This window comes from Dipodomys ordii, unplaced genomic scaffold (assembly GCF_000151885.1).
Source record: "Dipodomys ordii isolate 6190 unplaced genomic scaffold, Dord_2.0 Scaffold220, whole genome shotgun sequence".
In the NCBI taxonomy this organism is placed as follows: domain Eukaryota; kingdom Metazoa; phylum Chordata; class Mammalia; order Rodentia; family Heteromyidae; genus Dipodomys; species Dipodomys ordii.
The window spans coordinates 1,989,057-2,010,039 of NW_012267436.1; the positions used below are offsets into that span (position 1 = coordinate 1,989,057).

The window sequence follows — 20,983 nt, forward strand, 5'->3', positions numbered from 1 at the left end:
AGGGCTGTTAGCTTGTTGCTAACAGGTATACAGGCAGGCATGCTCAGGGGCAAAGGTCGATAGAGGAAGTTTGCTTAGAGGACAGGCAGTTTTAGCTTAGAGAATCTGGACAAACTTCAGGAAGTAAGAATGTAGTTACAAGAGCAAGGAAGCAGAAAAGACCTGGGCTTAGGGAACCTCTGATCCAGGATGGCTAGCCTTTAAGAAGGAACCTAGAGGGGGTCCCTGGGACCCAGCCTGTATCCCATTCTCAAGGACACAAGCCGAAGGTCTGTTGGCTGGAGTGGAGCCAATTTAATGGTAAATAATCTCCAGTCTGGAGGTAGTCAGAGAAAGTGGGGTGGGGTGGGGAGGGAGACAGATTGAGCAGCTACAAGACAAGGAAAGTTACCTTTTTAGAGGAGATGGTTGGGAGAGTTATGGCAGAGAAGGCCTTGGTGAGCAGGGCATGACAAACAGAGGGGGACCTCAAGTGGAGGTCAGAGAATGACTTGGTGGGCAGAACAGGATGGGCAGTCTCTGGAGCTGAAATAGAGCAAGGCTTGGGTATAGGACTCCTCGGACCCTTCGCCGTATAGTTTCAAGTCAATCAGTTAAAATCAAAAGTATTAAATGCAGGCTTGAGTTTGTGCTGAGGCCAGATCTGGAGTGACCTGTTTTGCCAGTTCAGGTGTCCCTGAGGCTTTGGGAAGGCAAACAGATGGTCCAATAATTAGGAGAGGCCATCCCCAAAGTCCTAATTAAAGGATATCAGGGGGTCAGCGAAGCGTGAGAGACTCCTGGGGCCTCTGGTGACCCCACAGATGAGAAGTGAGGGATTCCTAAAATTCCTATATTGGTGCCTCTGCCACAGACCAAGGCTGGTTACCTTGTCCTGAAGGCTTTTGCATGGTGGATGGAGTGGATCATCAAATGGCCAAGAGCATCCTGCCTGGAGATAGGGAGTCCAGGGACAGAAGAGAGGGAATAGAAGAGGAAGTGGAGGAAGAAGAGGCACAGAGGGCTCTGTGCTCCTGGTGGAGAGAGGCCTCAGAAAGAGTGAGGCTTGAGGTGGCCAGAAGGTGAGTGGAGGGGACCATCCACTCCTGGCATTTCTCCTCTCCCAAGTATTGGCACCATATATTAGGAAAATGGAAGAGAAAGGAAGGAACAGTCAGGACTCGCTATTCCATAGGTGAGGACTGTTCATTGAGATGTAGCAGTGAGGGGCACAGCCTTCCCGCAAGTTGGGAGACTGTGCAAAGAGGTGAGACAGGGATTTGGTTTTTATGAGGTCTGATCAATAAGGTTAATGAATTAACCTCTGATCAGAGGTTAATGAAAAAGCCATTAGGTCTAGGGAGGTAAGGAGCTCTTCAGTTTGGCCCATGGAATGTTTACAGCCAGGGTTAGGTGGATTGCCCTCACCCTCATAGGCAGTCTGCACATACTTTGGTGGCTTGCCTAACTTCGGTATGCACCTGGGAAAACAGGGGGGGGAAGGGGGAGAATCAATCCTTCAGTTGTCATAGACTTTCTAGCCTAGGGTGGCTTTGAACCTCCTCAGTCTTCAATTCTCAGTCTCTTGAGTAGCTAGGATTACATGCATAGGTGACTGGAGACTTGTACTTGCTTTTATTTTGATTTTTTTATTGTAAAGATACTATACAGAGGGGTTACAGTTACATGAGTAAGGTAATGAGTACATTTCCTATCAAGCATTGTTACCTCCTCCTTTGTTTTTCCCCTACCATCCCTTCCCTCCCCACCTCACCAACTCCTCCCTCCTCCCAACCCTCAAAGTTGTAGTTTGTTTTCAACATAGTGTCTTGTACATCTCATTGTTACAATGGGTCAACCTATATTCTTGTTTCAGCATTTTGTTATTTCCCTTCCCCTCCCCAAATTAGAAAAATGTATATACAAGATGCAGGGAACCAGAATCCAGTGACAACAGGGGTTGTACCATGGGGGAAGAACATACAAAAGAAACAAAAAACTCACATAGTACATTAAAAACAACAGAGAGTGTCCCTATCTTGGGGTCATTTCATTTAGCATCATCTTATATGGTCATATGTACATAGCTTTTGACCTTTTCTGCTTGTCTGGTAATATTATTCTAGACATATACTAGTTATTGCAAATAAGGGAAACTATGGGACCTGTTTCCTTGGGTGTGGTTTACTTCACTTAATATAATTTTTTCCAAATCTTTCCATTTCCTAACAAATGGGGTGGTATCATTCTTTCTGATGGAGGCATAGAATTCCATTGTATGTATGCATGCATGCATGCATGTATATATGTATGTATGTATGTATGCATGTATGTATGTATGTATGCATGTATGTATGTGTATATATATATATATATATATCACATTTCCTTGATTCATTCATCTACTGAGGAGCACCTGAGTTTGTTCCATATCTTAGCTATGGTGAATAATGCTGCAATGAACATAGTTGTGCTGGTAGCTTTAGTATGGCCTTGTTTGTGATCATTTGGGTAAATGCCAAAAAGAGGGATTGCTGGGTCATAGGGGAGCTCTATGTGGAGTCTTTTGAGGAACTTCCACTCTGCTTTCCAAAGTGTTTGAACAAGTTTACACTCCCACCAACAATACAGTAGGGTTCCCTTTTGGCCACATCCCCTCCAGCATCTCTTGTTACTAAATTTCTTGATTATAGCCATTCTAACTGGATGAAGTGGAATCTCAATGTTGTTTTGATTTGCATTTCTTCTATGGCTAGAGAAGTTGAGCATTTCTTCATGTGTCTATTGGCCATTCTTATTTCCTCTTCAGAGAAGTCTCTCTTTAAGTCTTTAGCCCACTTATCAATCAGGCGGTTGTTTCTTTGAGGATTTGTTGTTGGGGATTTAATTTTTTGAATTCTAAATATATTTTAGATATGAGGACATTCTCTGTTGTATAGCTAGTGAAGATCTTCTCCCAATCCATGGGCTTTCTATTGATCTCGCTAGCTATGTCCTTTGCCATGCAGAAACTCTGCAGTTTCATGCAATCCCACTTGTCCAACCTTTCTTTGATTTGTTGTGTTTCTGGGTCTTTATTTAAAAAAATTCAGCCTGTGCCAAGGAGCCCTAGAGTTTCTCCTATTCCATCCTGTAAAGTTTTCAGGGTGTCTGCTTTGACTTCGAGGTCTTTAATCCATTTGCAGTTGATTCTGGTGCAGAGAGATATATAAGGATCTAGATTTAGTATTCTACAGGTGTTTAACCAATTTTGCCACCACCATTTACTGAAGAGGCTGTCTTTCTTCCATTCTATTTTTTTAGCTCCCTTATCAAAGATGAGGTGGCTGTAGGTCTGTGGGTTTATTTCTGGGTCTTCAGTCCCATTCCATTGGTCCTCAGGTCTGTTCTTGTGCCAGTACCAAGCTGTTTTGAATACTATGGCTTTGTAGTAGAGTTTGAAATTTGGTATTGATATTTCTCTAGCACTGTTTGTTCTGCTAAGGATTGTTTTTGCTATTCTGGGTCTTTTATTATTCCATATGAAGTTTTGGATTGCTTCTTCTATTTAATTGAAGAATGAGGCTGGGATATTGGTAGGTATCACATTGAATTTGTAGACAGAATTTGGCAGTATTGCCATTTACATGATGTTAATCCTCCCAATGCAGGAGCATGTTAAGTTTTTCCACTACCTTAGTTCTGCTTTAATTTCCTTTTTCAGGTTTTCAAAGACGTCCTTTACTTCTTTAGTTAACTCCTAGATTTTTTTTGTGTGGAGCTATTACAAAAGGAGTTGCTCTCCTGATTTCAGACACACTTTTCTTGTTACTGGCATACAGAAAAGCCATTGAGTTTTGAGGTTTAATTTTATACCCTGCTACTTTGCCAAGGTTTTGGATCAGCTCAAGTAACTTGGGAGTGGAGTCCATGGGATTCTTTAAATACAAGATCATGTCATCTGCAAAGAGGGAGAGTTTTGTTTCATCTTTCCCTATTTGGATTCCCTTTATGTTTGCATCTTGTCTTACTGCTCTAGCAGCATTCTAATACTAAAATTGAAGAGGAGTGGAGAGAGGGAACATCTTTGTCTCATTTTGAATATAGAGGAAATGACTTTAGCTTTTCACCTAATTGTTATTATAATGGTGATCTACAGAGGTGTTACAGTTACATAAGTCAGCTAAAGAGTACATTTGTTTTTGGACAATGTCACGTTTTCCCTCACTCTCTCCCAGTTTTTCTCTCCCATACCTTATTCATTAGTAATAAACTAGAACCGCAGAGTCTTCAAGAAGAAAGATACAGTATTTTACAAATGACCTACTTTCCTAGCTTAGACACTTTTGAAGACCTAGTATAAAATATTATCCCATAAATTTGTCTTAGTTAAATCAACAATTGAATAAGGAGAATGAAATCTTGTCCCAACAAGGCTGACCCACAGCTCCCTGAACCCATCAACCAAAACTTCCAGGAATCAGGAGAGCTGGCTCAGTCCACTGAACTGCTCAGGTTCAAGACGTTCTTAACCATCTACTCTGTCTGGTGCTTCTCAAACTTGTAAGTAGATCCCTTTTACCCCAAGCAAAACTTGAACCTGTCCTCCAGTCCATGTCATTTTCCCTCTAGCTGGAAATTTTTATCCCCTTTCCTGTCGCAGTGAAGCCTGTCTAGCTATGATTCATCTGGACGTTATTTTGTACCCAGTCTTAGACATTAGGAAAGCCCAACCCTAGAATTGAGTCCTGGAATTTCTTTTGTATTTTGACTGAAGCTCAGACCCAGAGACAGTAAGGTTCAGATCTAAACAAAAGAAAGAAAGAAAAGGAAGAAAGGAAGAAAGAAGTGAAAGGAAGGAAGGAAGGAAGGAACAGAGAAAAAGAAAAAAAGAAAGAGAAAGGAAGGAAGGGCCGGGCGCCATGGCTCATGCCTGTAATCCTAGCTACTCAGGAAGCTGAGATCTGAGGATCTTGGTTCAAAGCCAGCCTGGGCAGGAAAGTCATTGAAACTCTTATCTCATAAACCACTAGAAAACCGGAAGTGGCTCTGTGGCTCAAGTGGTAGAGCACTTGCCTTGAGCTGAAGAACCGAGTGACGGCGCTCAAGCCCAGAGTTCAAGCCCCATGACCGACAAGAAAGAAAGAAAGAAAGAAAGGAAGGAAGAAAGAAGAAAGGAAGAAAGGGAAGCAAGCAAGCTACGGACTGACAGTCAACCCCCAAACCAAGCTATTCTTCAAGGCTACATGCCATCTCTTTTTGCTCTAGCAAGTGGAATTTATTATCACAAAACAGTGTTCTACACTTAACATTTATACATTCCTTGAAAAGCAACAAAGGACGTGTGCTAAATCCAGTTCTCATCGTTCAGCATTGGAATGTCCTTACTGCTGCTCAGTTGTGCACCTAAGATTGCTTACAATGGTAAGTTCCATGTTCTCCATATTCTAGCCTGCTAGCAAAAAGAAGATGGACTCCGGGTTTGTTTCTTCCACAGCACATGCTGTGGGCAATGGTGCCATAGTCTCAGCTCTGCTCAGGGTGGTGACATGGCAAGAGCAAGGACAGCATGCAGGGGACCTCCAGCCTCAACCACACCAAGTCCTTGTGAAGACTCCTGAATTTCATGTGTGGATGGTGCTAGAAGGCGTGACAGAGGCAAAGTGCCCACCAGCTTAGAGTAGCTGTGGCCTCTGAACAAGATGGGGTCAATTTGTTAGAGTGTTTGGTTTATATTAGAGAATATATTTTCTTCTGGAAAGCCACAGTAGGAAGTGACTCATTTACTTCAGACCTCAATGAAAAATCCATTCAGCTGTCAAAGGTCCAAAATGAGAGTGTGTTCTCTTGTCTCCTCTAAAGTTGTTTTCCACTGCCCATCAAAGCAATCCTACTCTTCCTCCTTCCTGTCCCATAATAAGATCAACAGAGAGGTGGGAAGTGGGCACTCAGAATATTCGCTCTGAGATCTTAGTGTCTTTGTAAATCCATGAGTTGAGAGGTGTGTAAACACTTGCTGCTGCCCACCAGCACCCATGCCCCACCGAGGACAGATTCATCATGGTGAGTGGTAGTGACCAGATCCTGGGGAGCACTGTATGCTTCTATGAGAGTGGCAGTCACCAACATCTCCTAGTGTCCTCTCTTGTGTTTGGCTTGCTGCCCTATTTGGCCTCACAGAGGAGCTCTTGTACCATTGGGTTTTCTGTACATGTGGGTGTGCAGTGGACCTCCATTTCTGATTGAGATCTGGTTTCCTGGGATCACATCAGTCCTCAATCTCCATCACAGTGCTGGCATCCTGGGAAACAAGGATCCCTGTTCAGATTCCTCTGAGATTGCTGGTCCCTGCTGTAAATTGTAGTTGTGACAGTTAGTCCTCAGCAGATGCGAGAGACTCTGAGACTGACCAGTTAACATTTACTGGCAGTAGGAATCCCTCAGCTTTTAGTGGGTGAGGGACAAGGAGGACACAGCTTCAATCAGGGCTGGAGAGCAACTGATATCTAATGAGGTGTGTGTCAGAAGAGAGGTAACAGCACGGAATACCACAAAGCTACTATGTCAAACCCATGTTCAGTCACCTAAACCCTATTCATAGTCAAACCCATGTTCAGTCACCTAAACCCTATTCATGGACAAGGCAGCCATTCCATTCACTATATTCCTCAAGTCAGTTTGTAGGTGGCCTACTGATACTTACTACATCAAAGCCCTAATTGCCTGGTTCAGCTTCCTACCACAGAGGTTCTGGGCTGGATGTCTCCAAGCACTGACCATGACCTCAGTCATACCTTGTGTGTTGTGCTAAGGGTGAGAGCCACATCTCCAACATCTCTTGCCTTTTATGCCAAGCAGAGAGCATGACAGAAGGTAAGAACTCACTTGCTATATGCTGAATAAAGAAATGCGTCAGGAAAATAAATCCCAGGCTCCTGTGGAAAGGGCCTCAAAAGTATATGGGAGGAAGAGGACAGTGCACCAGCTTCTTGCCTGCTTATTTGGACTTGGTTAATGTTGCCCAGACTCCCATTAGGGTGCTCACTTGACCTGGAGTTTTCACCTCCCCATCTCCCATTCCCATGTTTACTTCTGCTTACCATTCAAGTGTCAGGGGCAGGGCTGGGAAGGTGGCTCAGTGGTAGAGCGCTTGCCTTGCATGCAAGAGGCCCTGGGTTCGATTCCTCAGCACCACATAAGCAGACAAAAAAAAAAAGCCGGAAGTGGTGATATGGCTCAAGTGGTAGAGCGCTAGCCTGGAGCTGAAGAGCTGAGGGACAACACCCAGGCCCAGAGTTCAAGCCCCACGACCGACAAAAAAAAAAAAAAATCAAGTGTCAGGGGCAATATTAAAGTGTTCTGAGGACACACTATTCATATGAAATGGTAAACATCTGTCTTGAGTACTTAGAGGGTGTGGAGGATCACAAGGCTCAGCTGTCTCCACCCAGGTTTAACCTGTGGTTGCAGCATCCAGTTTGCCTGAGGAGGCTGCAGGCAGCACCCCCAGCCACATCCTGACCTTTCTAAATTGGTCCTGCCCCCTAAATGCTTTGCCATATTCTTGGCCATCATCTCTGACCCCTGCCAAAACTCCATCCTCATTTGAGGCATTCTCAACCCAAATGCAATTCTTGGAGATCCAGGTCTCACAGCAATGATTGTCTTGCTCTGGTCCAAGTCATCATCATGTCCCTTGGGCCTCTGCTAGTCTGGTGACTATCATAAACCAATGTAAACTACTGTCAACTTTTGAACAATGCCTTTCACCTTTGAACAATGAAACCAGTGCCTTTTCTTCCAGCGAGGTGTGGCAAATGCTGGCTTCCCCTGTCATGCACTTCAGGAGCCAAGAGAGGAGAAAGACAGAGCCTTAAATGCTCCACCAGGGCAGGGCACAGAGGCAGAGGCTGAGCTGCTGTATGAAAGGAATCATTCTTCCTTCCAGGAAGGACAGGCCATGGAGAAAGGATTGCCTTTCATTGGTGCCTGGCCTGACTTAGGAGTCCCATCCTTAGCTAACATATCCAGAGCTCACAGCAACTTCCCACTGTCCTAGCCTGTCCGCTGGATGTTAGCTGTGCTGGGGAGGATGCCTGTAGCAGGTTTATTGACACCAGTGTAGAAAGGGGGCTGGCAGAGAGGAGGAGTGTTTGAGATCAGGTTCAGGAAGCTCAGTGTGTGCTCAGGGAACCAATGGGAGGCCAAATGCATCCAGTGAGAGACGCTGCAGCCTAAAAGGAGCAAGAGGGCTGGCAGGCCTCCCGTGACTGTGCAAGCACTTTGGCAGGGGTTCTGCAGGAATCACGTGGTCACCAGACTTTGAATTTCTGCTCTCACTCCCCAGTTCTTTGTGTGCAGTTTTGTGATTACATAAGAGAAAGCCAGTGAGGCACCAACCCGGATCTGCTCCCTAGAGATCAGACAGGACCCACACAGTCTCTTCTAGATGCCACTTGGAGGCTGAGGCCATGCTGGACGCTCTCAACTCTAGAAGGTGAGAAATGATCGTGGGGCGGGGGGGGGGGTAGGGTTTGCTGGGACTGTCCAGGACCTTCAGGGACTCAGAAGTGGAGTATGTTGTGTTTGGTTCCTTGCCATGTTTGCAGACAAGCCCTGTATACACAAGTTGGAAAAGGGCTTTGCAGAAACTTATGCTTAGAAACACAAGATTCTGGACTCTGGAGAGGAAACAAAAGCTGGTTACATAAGAAAGTCCCGTGACAAGGCGATGTACCATGAAGTTTCTCCTCATGGGACAAGAGGGAGAGAGGGGAAGGGAAGATAGGTGTGTGTATGACTTTCATGCAAGATCCTCAAAAACATCCTAAAGTGAGGAATGTTTTACCCTGTGAACACACAGGCTTAGAGAGGTGACTTCGCCTGCCAAATACTTCCCAGCTAGAAAGGGGAAGAACTTAGGGTTTCACCCAGCTGTTTCTGATCTCACACCTTCTCCCAGTGGTGAGGTCATGTTTCTTCCTGAGTGACAGCAGAAAGAAATGGCCTTGAGCAGGCTCTCTATGGTTCCTGGGGCCTGAGAAGCAAGGAGCACACTCACCTGGTATTCTCTGTCTCCTACAGGGCTGTAGAGAAGGTGTTCAGATAGATCCAGTCCTGGCTGGTGAACCCTGAGATTTCAACTTATAGACGTCTCCTCATGGCTCCATATCATATCCGCAAGTACCAGGAGCAGGACCACAAAAGGGTGCTGGAGTTGTTTATCAGCGGCATGGAAGGAAACAGCCCTGCCACCTTCCGTCTCATGCTGATGTGGCCTCAAAGCCTGCTGCTCTTAGTTGGGCTGCCTCTTGCCATGCTCTTGTTCTCTGGCTCATGGCTTCTGGCCATTGTCTGCTGCTTCACCCTGCTCCTGCTCCTCTGGCTCTATGCCAGATATCCCTGGAAAACACATGTGGCTAAATGTTTGCACACAGACATGGCTGACATCACCAAACACTACCTGAGCACACCTGGCTCCTGCTTCTGGGTGGCTGAGTGTGGGGGGCAGGTGGTGGGCATGGTGGCTGCCCAGCCTGTCAGGGATCCTCCCTTGGGGAAGAAGCAGTTGGAGCTGTTTCGACTCACCGTAGCTTTGGAGCACCGAGGAGAAGGAATAGCAAAAGCCCTGGTCAGGACTCTTCTCCAGTTTGCCCGGGACCAGGCCTACAATGAAGTTGTCCTTGTGACCAGTGTAGTGCAGCAAGGTGCTCAGGCCTTATACCAGCATATGGGCTTTCGAAAGACACATGAAGGCTTTTGGAACCTGACCCCGTGGCCAATGGCTCTTGGTACAATCCATTTAACATACCATATCTCTTCTCCTCAGGAAGAGCAGCTGTAATACTTAATCACATACATATTCATACATATATATCCAGTTTATCCTGCCATGATAACACTCAGTTCCTGACATTTCATTAGTACAGCAGTGGCACTCACTAGACACTCTGTTGCAAATGCACAATACAACTTGTGGGTGAGGAGGGAAGTAATGACATTGTCCAAAAAGAAATGTACTCTTTGCCTGACTTATGTAACTGTAGCCCTTCTCTGTATATCAATTTTATAATAACAATGTTTAAAACAAAAAATACTTGTATTTCATAGTGTTACACATATGTAATCCCAGCACTTGGCAGACTACAACAGAAATATTGTGAGTTTGAAGCCAGTATGGACAACACAGAAAGACTCTGTCTGCAAAACCTCTATATATTAGGCCTGGCTGGTACAAGCCAATAGAAGGATGAACAGAAGGACAAGACCTGTATGTGGGGTAAACTTGTTTTACAGCCCCATACTCCACAAAACAAGCAAAAAACACTTATGTCTTATTGGATCATGAAGGAGAAAATCTAAACCTAGGCAGGAAGTAACCCCCAAAAAAGTAATCCAAAAGACCACGTGGACAGAAGTCAAGTAGAAGAAAAGATTTATTGCCAGCAGAGCTGACAAGGCCAAGTTCTCATGAGGAAAGGGAGAAAATGGCACCGTCCTGCTCCTTGGAGGCTCCTTTTATATTGGGGGCCGGAAGTGGGAGGTGCCTCGCCTACTGGGCATGCGCTGCCATGGAGGGCGGAGATTAGCCTGTGAGGTTTTTCCTTACATTTCTCCCCTTTTCGGTTTAATATGTACAGTACTGGGCAGGGAATATGGGCAAAGGCCTTTTCTTCTGGAGGTACCGCCTGCTGAGAGGGGCACTGTAGTCAATGAAGGGGAGAGGGACGCCAGGCACTGTACATAAAGCTGGCCAAGGTCATGGTGGTTATGAAGATGTTACTTGTCCAGAGCAGGGTTCTCTGGGTCCTCAATGACTGGAGGAAGACAGGGTTTTATCCGTAGAGACAGGGTCCCCTTGGCACAGATGTATGTGAGGGTCCATCAGGCACCTGATGTTTAACATGCCGGATGTGAATCCAATGTGGACAGACCTGAACCTGCAATGCTGTGGGAGTAGAGAGTTACTAAGTAGGGTCCCTCCCACTTAGCAGAGAGCTTGGTAGAACTAGGTGCCCATGGCAGGTAATTTCTTGAAATGTACACTAGGTCCCCAGCCTTGATGGAAGGCTCGGAGAGCACTGTGGAGGGCTTAGGTTCATATTGGTCCACATACTTGCAGAGAAAAGTGCGCAGGTGCTGAAGGAGAGAGGACAGCACTGGGCAGGGGGAGAGGGGAGTCGGATCTGGAATGGGTAATAGGGTTGAGGGGTTTAATGGAAGGCAGGACTGGAAGGTTAGCATGGGGTCCTCTACCAGCGACACTGAAGGGAGACAATACGGGAGGGAGACATAGTTTGCAACCCCTTTGTAGGTTAGTAACTCAGAGAGATGATGGTGGGAGAGGATGGTAAGGTTTGCACCAAAGGTTAGTGTTTTTTTGACTCTGTAATAGGACAGAAGAGGTGGCTAGAACACGAAGGCAAACAGCCCAGCCCCTAGTGGAGGGGTCTAGGCATTTCAACAAGTAAGCAACCAGTGCAAATGAAGGTGAGCAATAGAGGGGTTGAGGGTATCCCACATCTTGGGGTCCACCTCAAAGGGTGAATAAGGGAAATCTGAGGGATTGCTAGGTGAGCCTACTAAAGGCATCAACAAGGAGATCCTGGGGGGGGGGTGGCCTAATCAATATGTGTCAATTGGGAAGGGCATAGGGTAGGTAATAGAGGCTCCAAATTTGACCAAAAGGTCCCTGCCCAGCAGTGGAACTGGGCAGTGAGGAATAACAAGGAAGGAGTGACAGGTTACGCAGGAAAAAAGACAAAGGACAGGGTTTGGATGTTTCTTTGGGAGAGGGGTGTAAGGTTTTCCCTCCATCCTGACTATGGAGGTATCAGCTAGGTAGGTCTGGCCATGGAACCCAGTGAGCAACTGTGTCCACCAAAAGCAAGGTCATCCTACCTGCAACCATGATTGTCACCTTGGGCTCCTGTGTGGTGATGGGATTGGTCGGGGCAAGGAGTCCAGGACTGCCTCAGTCTTCTCTGGCTGCCAGTCCCTGAGTGCCAGGAGGGGGCATTAGGGCCTTCCTGGATAACCATCATCCTCTCAAGGATGATGGACAGTCCATGGTCCAGTGCCCTGAAACTTTGCACTTGGGGCATGGTTGGATTGGCTCACGTGGCTGTGGGCAGGCTGGGCCACAACGGTAGCACGGCTTCTTCAGGGGTCAGGTTTCCCTCCAGTGCCCCTTTTGACCACAGACATAGCAGGGCTCAGGTGGACCCTGTTGGGAAGGGGTTGGTTGCAAAGCTAGAGACTGGTAGATTTTGGCTAGCATCTGGTACTTGAGCTGTTTGGCCTTTTCCTCCCTGCCAGGATACACCTGAAAGGCTGCCTCCATAGCCTCACTAGCGGGTGTTAGGGGCCTATGTCTAGTTTTTTAATTTATCCCAGATGTCTAGAGTGGATTGATTAATAAAATGAGTCATTAAACAAAGCTTTCTGTCCACAGACTTGGGATCTAGGTTAGTATATTGAAGGAGGGTCTGGTTCAGTCTGGCCCAAAAGGCAGATGGGTTTTCATTTTTGTCTTGTGTGACCATGGGCATTTTGTCATAGTCGATGGCTTTGTGGTCTGCCTGTTTGAGACCCTTAATTATACAGGCAGTAAATTGGTTTCGCCTTTGGCGATCACCCTGAGAATTTTAATCCCAGTGAGGATCCTGGTCAGGCACTGTCTAGGTCCCAATTGGGTGATGGGGGTGGTCCTGTGGATCTCATCTGCATAGCAGCAGGCCTTTTCCCAAACATTCGGCTGTTCCCCTGGTAAAAGGGAATTGCTCAAGATTAAGTACACATCATGCCAGGTTACCTCATAGGATAGGAATACATGCCTGTAGGTGGATTGCTGGAGAAAGATCCCAGGCGTGTCTTGAACTGTGCTCGGTCATTTAATGAGAACGGCATGTGCACTGTGACTATACCATCAGCCCCTGCCACCTCAGGTAATGGGAGAACGTGGGCTGAGGTAGAACTCTGATCTGTAGCAGGCTCTTGGGCCTGGGTATGGATGGTACTCAATGTTTCTGAGACAGCTGGTTCCCAGTGGCCAGGCCAGGCGCGCTTTTGTCCTGTGTTGGAAGAAGGGGTGCCGATGGAAGGGGGCCTTGGCCTTGGTTGGTGCAGGAGCAGAGGGTGCAGGAATGGGTGACTGGCAGGCTGGGGGCTGCTGAATAAATGGGAAGAGGGGGCTGCCACCTCCCGCAGAAGTCCCACCCCCTTCCACAGAAGTCCCATCTCCTTTAGTGGAAGTCCCGCCTCCTCTGGCACAGCAGGAGGAGCTGTTGCCCATGTTTAAAACGGTGGCAACTCATCCATCAGATCTGGAATAGAGTCTGTATTATAAGCCGGTGGCCAGGAGGAGTTGGGCAGAGAACATAAGGACTCAGGAAGAAGTTCAGTTTGGAGGAAGGAGAGAAAGAAAGAGAAGGCATCTTGCCTGACCACCTGCAGAAGTAGGATAGATTCTGAATGATATCAGGATCCAGTGTCCCATGAATGGGCCACGTGGGCTGATTGTCCAGTGGATATTCAGGCCAGATCTCAGTACAGAAATGCATGAGCTCCTGTGAATCAATGTCAGATTCAAGGTTAAGCATTTCTACATTATTTAGGAGAACACCCAATGGGTAGTCCTGAGGAATGTGAGGAATATTAGATTGTGTCCTGTCCATGGTAAGTGATCTGGAACCAAAAGCAGCTGTGAAGCATCCTACGCAGTGCAGTTTGGCTCAGAAAGTGGGACACAACCAGTGGGAAATGTCACATGTTTTGCCACATTGTCCCTCAGCCACAGAGGCTCTCAGAAATGTGGCTTAGATACTTGGCCAAGTTTTCCAGAGGGGGGCCCTGAAGCTCCCTGAGAGAGGCACAGAGCCTGCACAGTGAAATCTAAGCCTTTAGACTCTTCACTTACCTGGGGGGTAGGACTTGATCAGCCACTGGAGGACATGTAGGTGGCATTCACTGCCACAGCACCACTTCTGCCTTTTTCTGAGTAGTTTGTTGGAGATAAGAGCCTCATAGCCTTTTCTTCTCAGGCTGGCTTCCATCTGCAATCTTTAGATCTCAGCCTTCTGAGTAACTAAGATTACGGGTGTGAGCCCTAGATGCCCAGCTAGCACGTGACAGATTTACACGAAAAACTAATGGTCAAACCAGGTACCAGTAGCTTATGCCTGTAATCCTAGCTACTTAGGAGGCTGAGATCTGAGGATCATGGTTCAGGGCCAACCAGGGCAGGAAAGTCTGTGAGATTCTTATCTTCAATTAGTTACCAACAACAACAAAAACAAGAGTGGAGCAGTGGCTCAAGTGGTAGAGTGTTATCTAGCCTTGAGCAAAAGAAGCACAAGGACAGCACCCAGGATCTTAGTTCAAGCCCTTAGTGTAAGGTTTTAGGCAAGGAAAGAACACGCAGGAGGAGGTAAAGGTGAAGAAAGAAAAGTTTATTGGTATCACTTAGGACTGGCAGAAAAAAAAAAGAAAAAGAAAAAAGGTTGATCTGGGAGCAGTAGCTGAAGCCTGTAATCATAACTATGAGAAAAACAGAAAATAAGAAATCATAGTTCAAAGCTTGCCCAGGCAAAAAAAGTTTTTTTTGAGACCCCTCTTAATTACTATCTGAGCACAATGGCATGCACTTGTTACATCCCCATTACAGGCGAAACAAAATGCCTGGGTATAGTGGTGGGTAGCTGTCAGCCCCAGTGGTACAGGAAGCACAAGGAGGAGGACTATGGTGAGACTACCTCAGAAATAACCAGTTCCATGAGATGCTGGAGGAATGGCTTAAGTGGTAGTAGACTTGTTTAGCATGTGAGGTCCTAAGTTTAATCCTCAATACTGCTAAAAAAAATACCACTTTTTGTTCTAGAAGTCAAATTTTACTGGAGTCTGATATATTTTATTGTAAAATCTGGCAACTCTCCTGTGGATACTATCTAGAATTCTAAACTTGAGTTCAGTTGCGATATAATTTCCTGCAGGAATCCTAAGGAAGGATGGACACATCTGATTGAGTTCTCTGGAACTCTTCTGCCTAGCAAGGCCCATTTGAAGAACTGTAACTTAAGCACACATGGTTCCAGTTCTGGATTGTAGTAGACCTTCAGCACTAGCAAATCAGTCACTGAAGCTAGAGGGTTCAGTAGAATGGGGCTGACTCATGCCTGAGAAATCCAGAGAGCTGGTTTTTGAGCCTAGGAGGGCTAACGAGGATTAACGAGTGTTTTTGTGGATCAGATCTGGAATATGCATATCCATGCAAGAGAGACATGTTCACATAAGACACTGACAGCCAATTGTTCTCAGTCTTGTCAAAGAGACTGTTGGACAAACAGCATTTGATTAGGAAAGTCAGAAGGAGGAAAACCTGTTATATTCTTGTCAGTACTCAGATTTCTGTGTCTCATCTCTTTAACCTCAGACATTATCAGAATGTTTAATGTTTCCTTATAATATTCAGGTGCCTTAGGAAAATGATCAGTTAGCTACTTAATCCCCTTTCTAGAGCCTACTGGCCTCAAGTCTGAGCTGATCACCCTCTGTGTATCAATCCACAGATTTTTTTTTATTATTGTGAAAATACTGTACAGAGGGGTTACAATTACATGGACAAGATCATGAGTACATTGTAGTCTCCTCCTTTGTTTCCCCTCCCCTCCCTTCCCATCCTCCCCCTGCCCCTCCAACCAAAGTTGTAAAGTTCGTTTTCAACATAACGACTTGTACATCTCATTGTTGCAATGGGTCCACCTGTATCCCTATTTAAACGATTTGTTTTTCCCCTTCCCCTCCACAAATTATACCAACATCAAATACAGTGAAAGCAGGGGTTATACTGTGGGGGAGGGACATACAAAGCAACAAAGAAATAATCTTATAAATGTGTTAGAAACAATCACATGAGAGAAAAAAACATTTGAATACATATTTTAGGGTTCATTTCCCTAACATCACCTTATCTGACCTTTTCTGCTTGACTCAGACATATACTAATGAGGGAAACCATGGGACCTATGTTTCTTTGGGCTTGGCTTACTTCACTTAATATAATTTTTTCCAAGCCTTTCCATTTCCTAACAAATGGGGCAATGTCATTCTTTCTGATGGAAGCATAGAATTCCATTGTGTATATATACCACATTTTCTTGATCCATTCATCTACTGAGGGGCATCTGGGTTGGTTCCATATCTTAGCTATAGTAAATAATGCTGCAATGAAGATACTAGTGCTGGTAGCTTTAGTGTGGTCTTGTTTGTAAACATTTGGGTAAATGCCCAAAAGTGGGATTGCTGGGTCATAGGGGAGCTCTATGTGGAGTCTTTTGAGGAACCTCCATACTGCTTTCCAAAGTGGTTGAACAAGTTTACACTCCCACCAACAATGCAGTAAGATTCCCTTCTGTCCACATCCCCTCCAGCATCTGTTGTTATTAGAGTTCTTCATTTTAGCCATTCTAACTGGAGTGAGGTGGTATCTCAATGTTGTTTTGATTTGCATTTCTTTTATGGGTAGGGAGGTTGAGCATTTCTTCATGTGTCTATTGGCCATCCTTCTTTCCTCTTCAGAGAAGTTTCTCTTTAAGTCTTTAGCCCACTTATTTATTGGGCAGTTGTTTCTTTGAGGATTTGTTGTTGGGGCAATCCACAGATTTTTATGGAGCTACACATGTGCTTGGCCTGATAAAGTGAACAAGGCAGTTATGAGTCTTGCCTTCTCACAGCTGAGGGTATAATAAAAACAAGGAAACAAAGCTTTCCAAGAAAACAACCAAACAAACATCAAAACACCACTAAACTCCATAGCTTTATATTCCTAGTTATTTTCTGGACTCTGACAGGAGATAGTGCTGGCCTGTACATCTTTTTCTCTCCAGTCCTGTCTGGTCAAAACTGTCAGCCTCTGGTCTAGGAATGGACAGTGAGTATGTGCTGAAACATTTACCACCATTTCTGTAATTTCAGTCTCATAAACAAAACTGGATTGTGTTTTTCAGTCTAACTTCATCTGCTTTACAGTTGGTTGAGGGCTTTACTTCAACTCTAATGTTGGGCTCTTAAGTGGAGTCTGATTGTATACTCTGGTCAGACTTGGTCAGGAGCCACAGGATTATGTAAATTTGGTCAAACCTCCTTTGAAACATTTCAAATATCCAAGGCTCAAGACAGTTGAGCTGAACCTGTGAAGAGAATTCCATTTCTCTAAGTCCAGTACAGAGTCTTGGATTCCAATGTTGCAACATTACCAGTACTCAAAATAAAACTACTAGAACTGGAGGAAACAGCTCCAAGGACACAGAGAGAAATGCACACATGTACACAGGTTGTACCATAATGCCTAAAGAGGAGATGGTTTGTTACTATTTCTGGCCAAACATGGCTTTCTTAACGTTAGGAGAGGACCTGTTAAGAGCTGCATCTATCCATGTTAACATATGTAAAAGAAATTTCAAATGTAATTCCTTTTAAAAAGTAACAAGGGCGTTCTTGGAAATAATTTTGTTTGTTAAGAATGGAGTTTCCTCAGTAGAGGATGTTTATCTTGGGGAGCAAGGGGCAATGGCAGTAGAAATGACCCAAGAGTTCCCTCCTAGAAACCAGACATTAGTTTTACTTTTGTAAAGCTCTCTTTTTCTCCTGTGTGATTACTCCTCAGTCCCCTTAAGAAATCAGTAAGAATATCAATGTTATTTGATTTGCATTCATGTATGGCAAAGGTGTTGAGCATGTCTGAGGAAAGTGGCTTCTGATGTTCGAAAAGCAAGTTGCTTGGTTCTCCAGACTAGAAGAGCTAAGAGCTCTGTATATACTCCATGAACAAGAGATTCTGCTGTTAATCCGTGAGACTTTATTCACTTTTCCCAGCTGTGACACGAACATGGTAACAGTTCTAGTGACATTGTGAAGTGGCCATTTTTACTTTTTCTGAAAAGACTGTTTAGCTCATTAGTCCATTAATTAATTGGGTTGTTGGTTTTTGGAGGATTTAACTTTTTAACTTGTCTTTATATTCTGGATATTAGGCCATTGTCTATGTATAGCTGGCAAAAATCTCCAATTCTGTAGAATTTCTTTTTAGCTTGTTGGTTATATCTTTTGCCATATAGAATCTTCTTAGTTTAATGCAGTCTCATTCATCAAGTCTCTTTGATTTTCTGTGCTTCTGGGTCTTTACTCAGAAAGTTCTACCTGTGCCCAGAATTCCTAATTTTTCCCCTACAATTTCCTATAATAGTTACCTGGCTTCAAGTCTTTCATTGAGGCTCTCAATCCATTTTGAATTGATGCTAGTGCAAGATGATATATAAGGATCTAGTTTCAGTTTTCTGCATATGGACATCCAGTTTTGCCAGCACCATTTATTAAAGATTCCACCTCACCCTAGTTAAAGTGGCAATTATCAAGAAACAAACAAGAATTGATTCTGGCAAAGATATGGCCAAAAGGGAATCCTAATACACTGTTGGTGGGATTGGAAACTTGTTTAACCACTCTGGAAAGCAGTGTGGCGGTTCCTCAAAAACTTAAGCATAGACCACCATATGATCCAGAAATTCCAATCCTGGGCATCCACCCAAAAGATTAAAAGTCAAGATACAGTCAAACTACCAGCACAACCATGTTTATTGCAGCATTGTTCACCACAGCCAAGGTATAGAATCAGCCCAGATGCCCCTCAGTGAATGAATAGATCAAGAAAATGTATATACACAATGGATTTTTCCTCATCCATTAGCAATAATGATATTGTACCATTTGTAAAGAAATGGAAAGATTTGGAAAAAATTATGTTAAATAAAGTAAGTCAGGACCAGAGAGACAACAGATCCATTTTTCCCCTTATAGAAGCACTATATTTAGTTTAAAAACTCATAACTAAATTCATTGATGGCATGCAAGTATATACAAATGTATTAACTGAAATTCAGAAAATTCAAAGGAGATCTCAAATAGTGTTATTCCTTAGAGAGGCAAAGTCAAACTTTTGCAACAAACAAACAAACAAAACACTAGGAAGCCCATACTCAAAAGGGGTGGGGTGAATCCAAAAGGAAAGGGCAGATGAAAAAGAGAAGAAGAGGTGGGGGGGAAGGCAGACAAGAAACCAATGTATATCCTACAAAATTAAGAAGAGTGAGGAAAGGGATGGATAGGAGAGAGATGGGTGAAAATGTTGAAAGGAGTGACATTGACCAAGGTATATTGTATTTGTAAATTGCTTTATACAACTACTTACAGATAAAATTTTAAAAAGTAACTCCAAGGCTCTGAGGCAAATAATCTTACATTAATTCCAAGAGTTGATTGGTTAATTTCTATGGAAGAAAAAAGGCTGAAAAGAAGTCAAGTAAACTTTCCCTGTAGAGAAGATGAAACTCTTGACCACAGTTATGTTTTGAAGAGACCCAGTAGTTCTCCCCGTGCCTTGTTCCTTGTTTATGTTATTAAGCTATGAAATGATGACAATTAACCAGTAATTATTCCGCAAGCATTTAGTAAAGAAGATATACAAGCAATGCTTTTTGTGTGTGTATATGTTGGTCTTGGTACTGGAACTCGAGGCCTGAGAGCAGTCCCCACCACTTGAGCCAAAGCTCCGCATTCAGCTTCTTGTTGGTTAATTGGAGATAAGAGTCTTATAGACTTTCCTGCCTGGGCTGGCTTTGAGCCATGATTCTCAGATCTCATACTCCTGAATAGCTAGGATTACAGTTATAAGCCATTGGCACCCAGCTACAAACAATACTTTTAATTCTAACTGATATTTTTCAGTTCATGTAAAAAAAAAAAAACTTTGGAGGTATCTGACTTACCCATGAGGGAATGAAAATCACTGGTACTCTATCAAGTCTGCTATTTTGGATTTTTCCACCATGCTATCTAAATCACTTCCTATGTGTAAAATTTGGTTTTGTTGCAATTAAGGTTGAGGAGCTAAAGCAGATCACAGGTGTCTTATGCCCAAAATACTAGCACTATAGCAGTGCTTTTTGAGCTACCATCATTTTTCAAATTCAATTCCAACAGATTGTACAAATAGGTCAGACTCTTTCTCTCCACCTCTCTCTCCCCTGATAAACCTGGTCATCCACCCTGAGCAGAGGAACAATTCAGCTGACCTTTCTGAAGAACTGAGCTTGTAGCCCTTTGAACTTATATTTTGATCTTCTCTTCTCCACTTCTTTCTTTTCCTGTACTCCTGGAAGCTGCTCATAAATCCTTAGAGAAATGACACCAGTGGAAGACAGAAAGCAATGAGGTTAGCAGGCACAGAGGTATGTGATTGCATCTCACAAAAACCTCTCTAAACTCAACCATTTTAAGGAAGGCATTTAGCCACTCAGATGTGCCTAGCATTGCTGTATCCTATCATCACGTTGGATGGCTGGACATCTAGGGTGGGGTGCTCATGAACAGGAAGAAACCCACAAAAAGTCACTTTAGGAAAATAGTGGGTTAAAGAAAACAGGGGCAAAATGTGGTACTACTTGAGCCATACCTCCAACCTTAAAAATGATTCCTCAACCCACTTAAAGCAGCAATAAGATAAAAATAATAATAAGCCTATTGTATACTACCATAAGTAGTCTATTTTAAGTGATAAAGATATCTTCCAAAACAGCAACAACAACAACAACAACAAAAACTATAGTGAGAAGGCTGATACTGCTTTACTTTTTTTTTTTTTTAACAAATCTCTTTCTGTGGTTTAAAGGAAGTTAGCTGGACTTCCTATTTCCCTCTGAATTGTCTGTTGTCACATGTCATTCTAGTTAAAGTACACATTTAAAGAATCAGACTCCACACATATGTAACCAGAACCTAGACAAATAAGTAGCTTAATGCTCTTTCTAGGTAATCAGTCCTTTCTGCTTTGGATTCTTTGAGGCACAGTCTTGTTTTTGTTTTTGTTTTGGAGTCTGGTTGTGGGGCCTGAACTCTGGGCCTGGGCGCTGTCCCTCAGCTCTTCAGCTCAAGGCTAGTGCTCTACCACTTGAGCCACAGTGCCACTTCTGGC

At 44.2% G+C, this 20,983-nt stretch overlaps 1 protein-coding gene across 2 annotated transcripts; it reads left to right on the forward strand.

Moving 5' to 3' along the window:
* The first annotated feature begins 993 nt into the window (after positions 1-993).
* Positions 994-9,959, forward strand: LOC106000499 (probable N-acetyltransferase CML1). 2 transcript variants are annotated; one of them, XM_013035776.1, is made up of 3 exons: positions 994-1,061; positions 8,306-8,455; positions 9,043-9,959. In XM_013035776.1, the coding sequence occupies exon 3, from the start codon at positions 9,119-9,121 to the stop codon at positions 9,800-9,802; it is 684 nt and encodes a 227-aa protein (XP_012891230.1). In that variant the 5' UTR covers positions 994-1,061; positions 8,306-8,455; positions 9,043-9,118; the 3' UTR covers positions 9,803-9,959. The 2 variants fall into 2 exon arrangements, with proteins under 2 accessions (XP_012891230.1, XP_012891231.1); XM_013035777.1 differs by lacking the exon at positions 994-1,061 and having other exon boundaries at positions 8,299-8,455.
* The last annotated feature ends 11,024 nt before the right edge of the window (positions 9,960-20,983 follow it).

Bases quoted from the DNA above. Each gene is read 5' to 3' on its own strand.
- LOC106000499 (XM_013035776.1), top strand. From the start codon at position 9,119: ATGGCTCCATATCATATCCGCAAGTACCAGGAGCAGGACCACAAAAGG.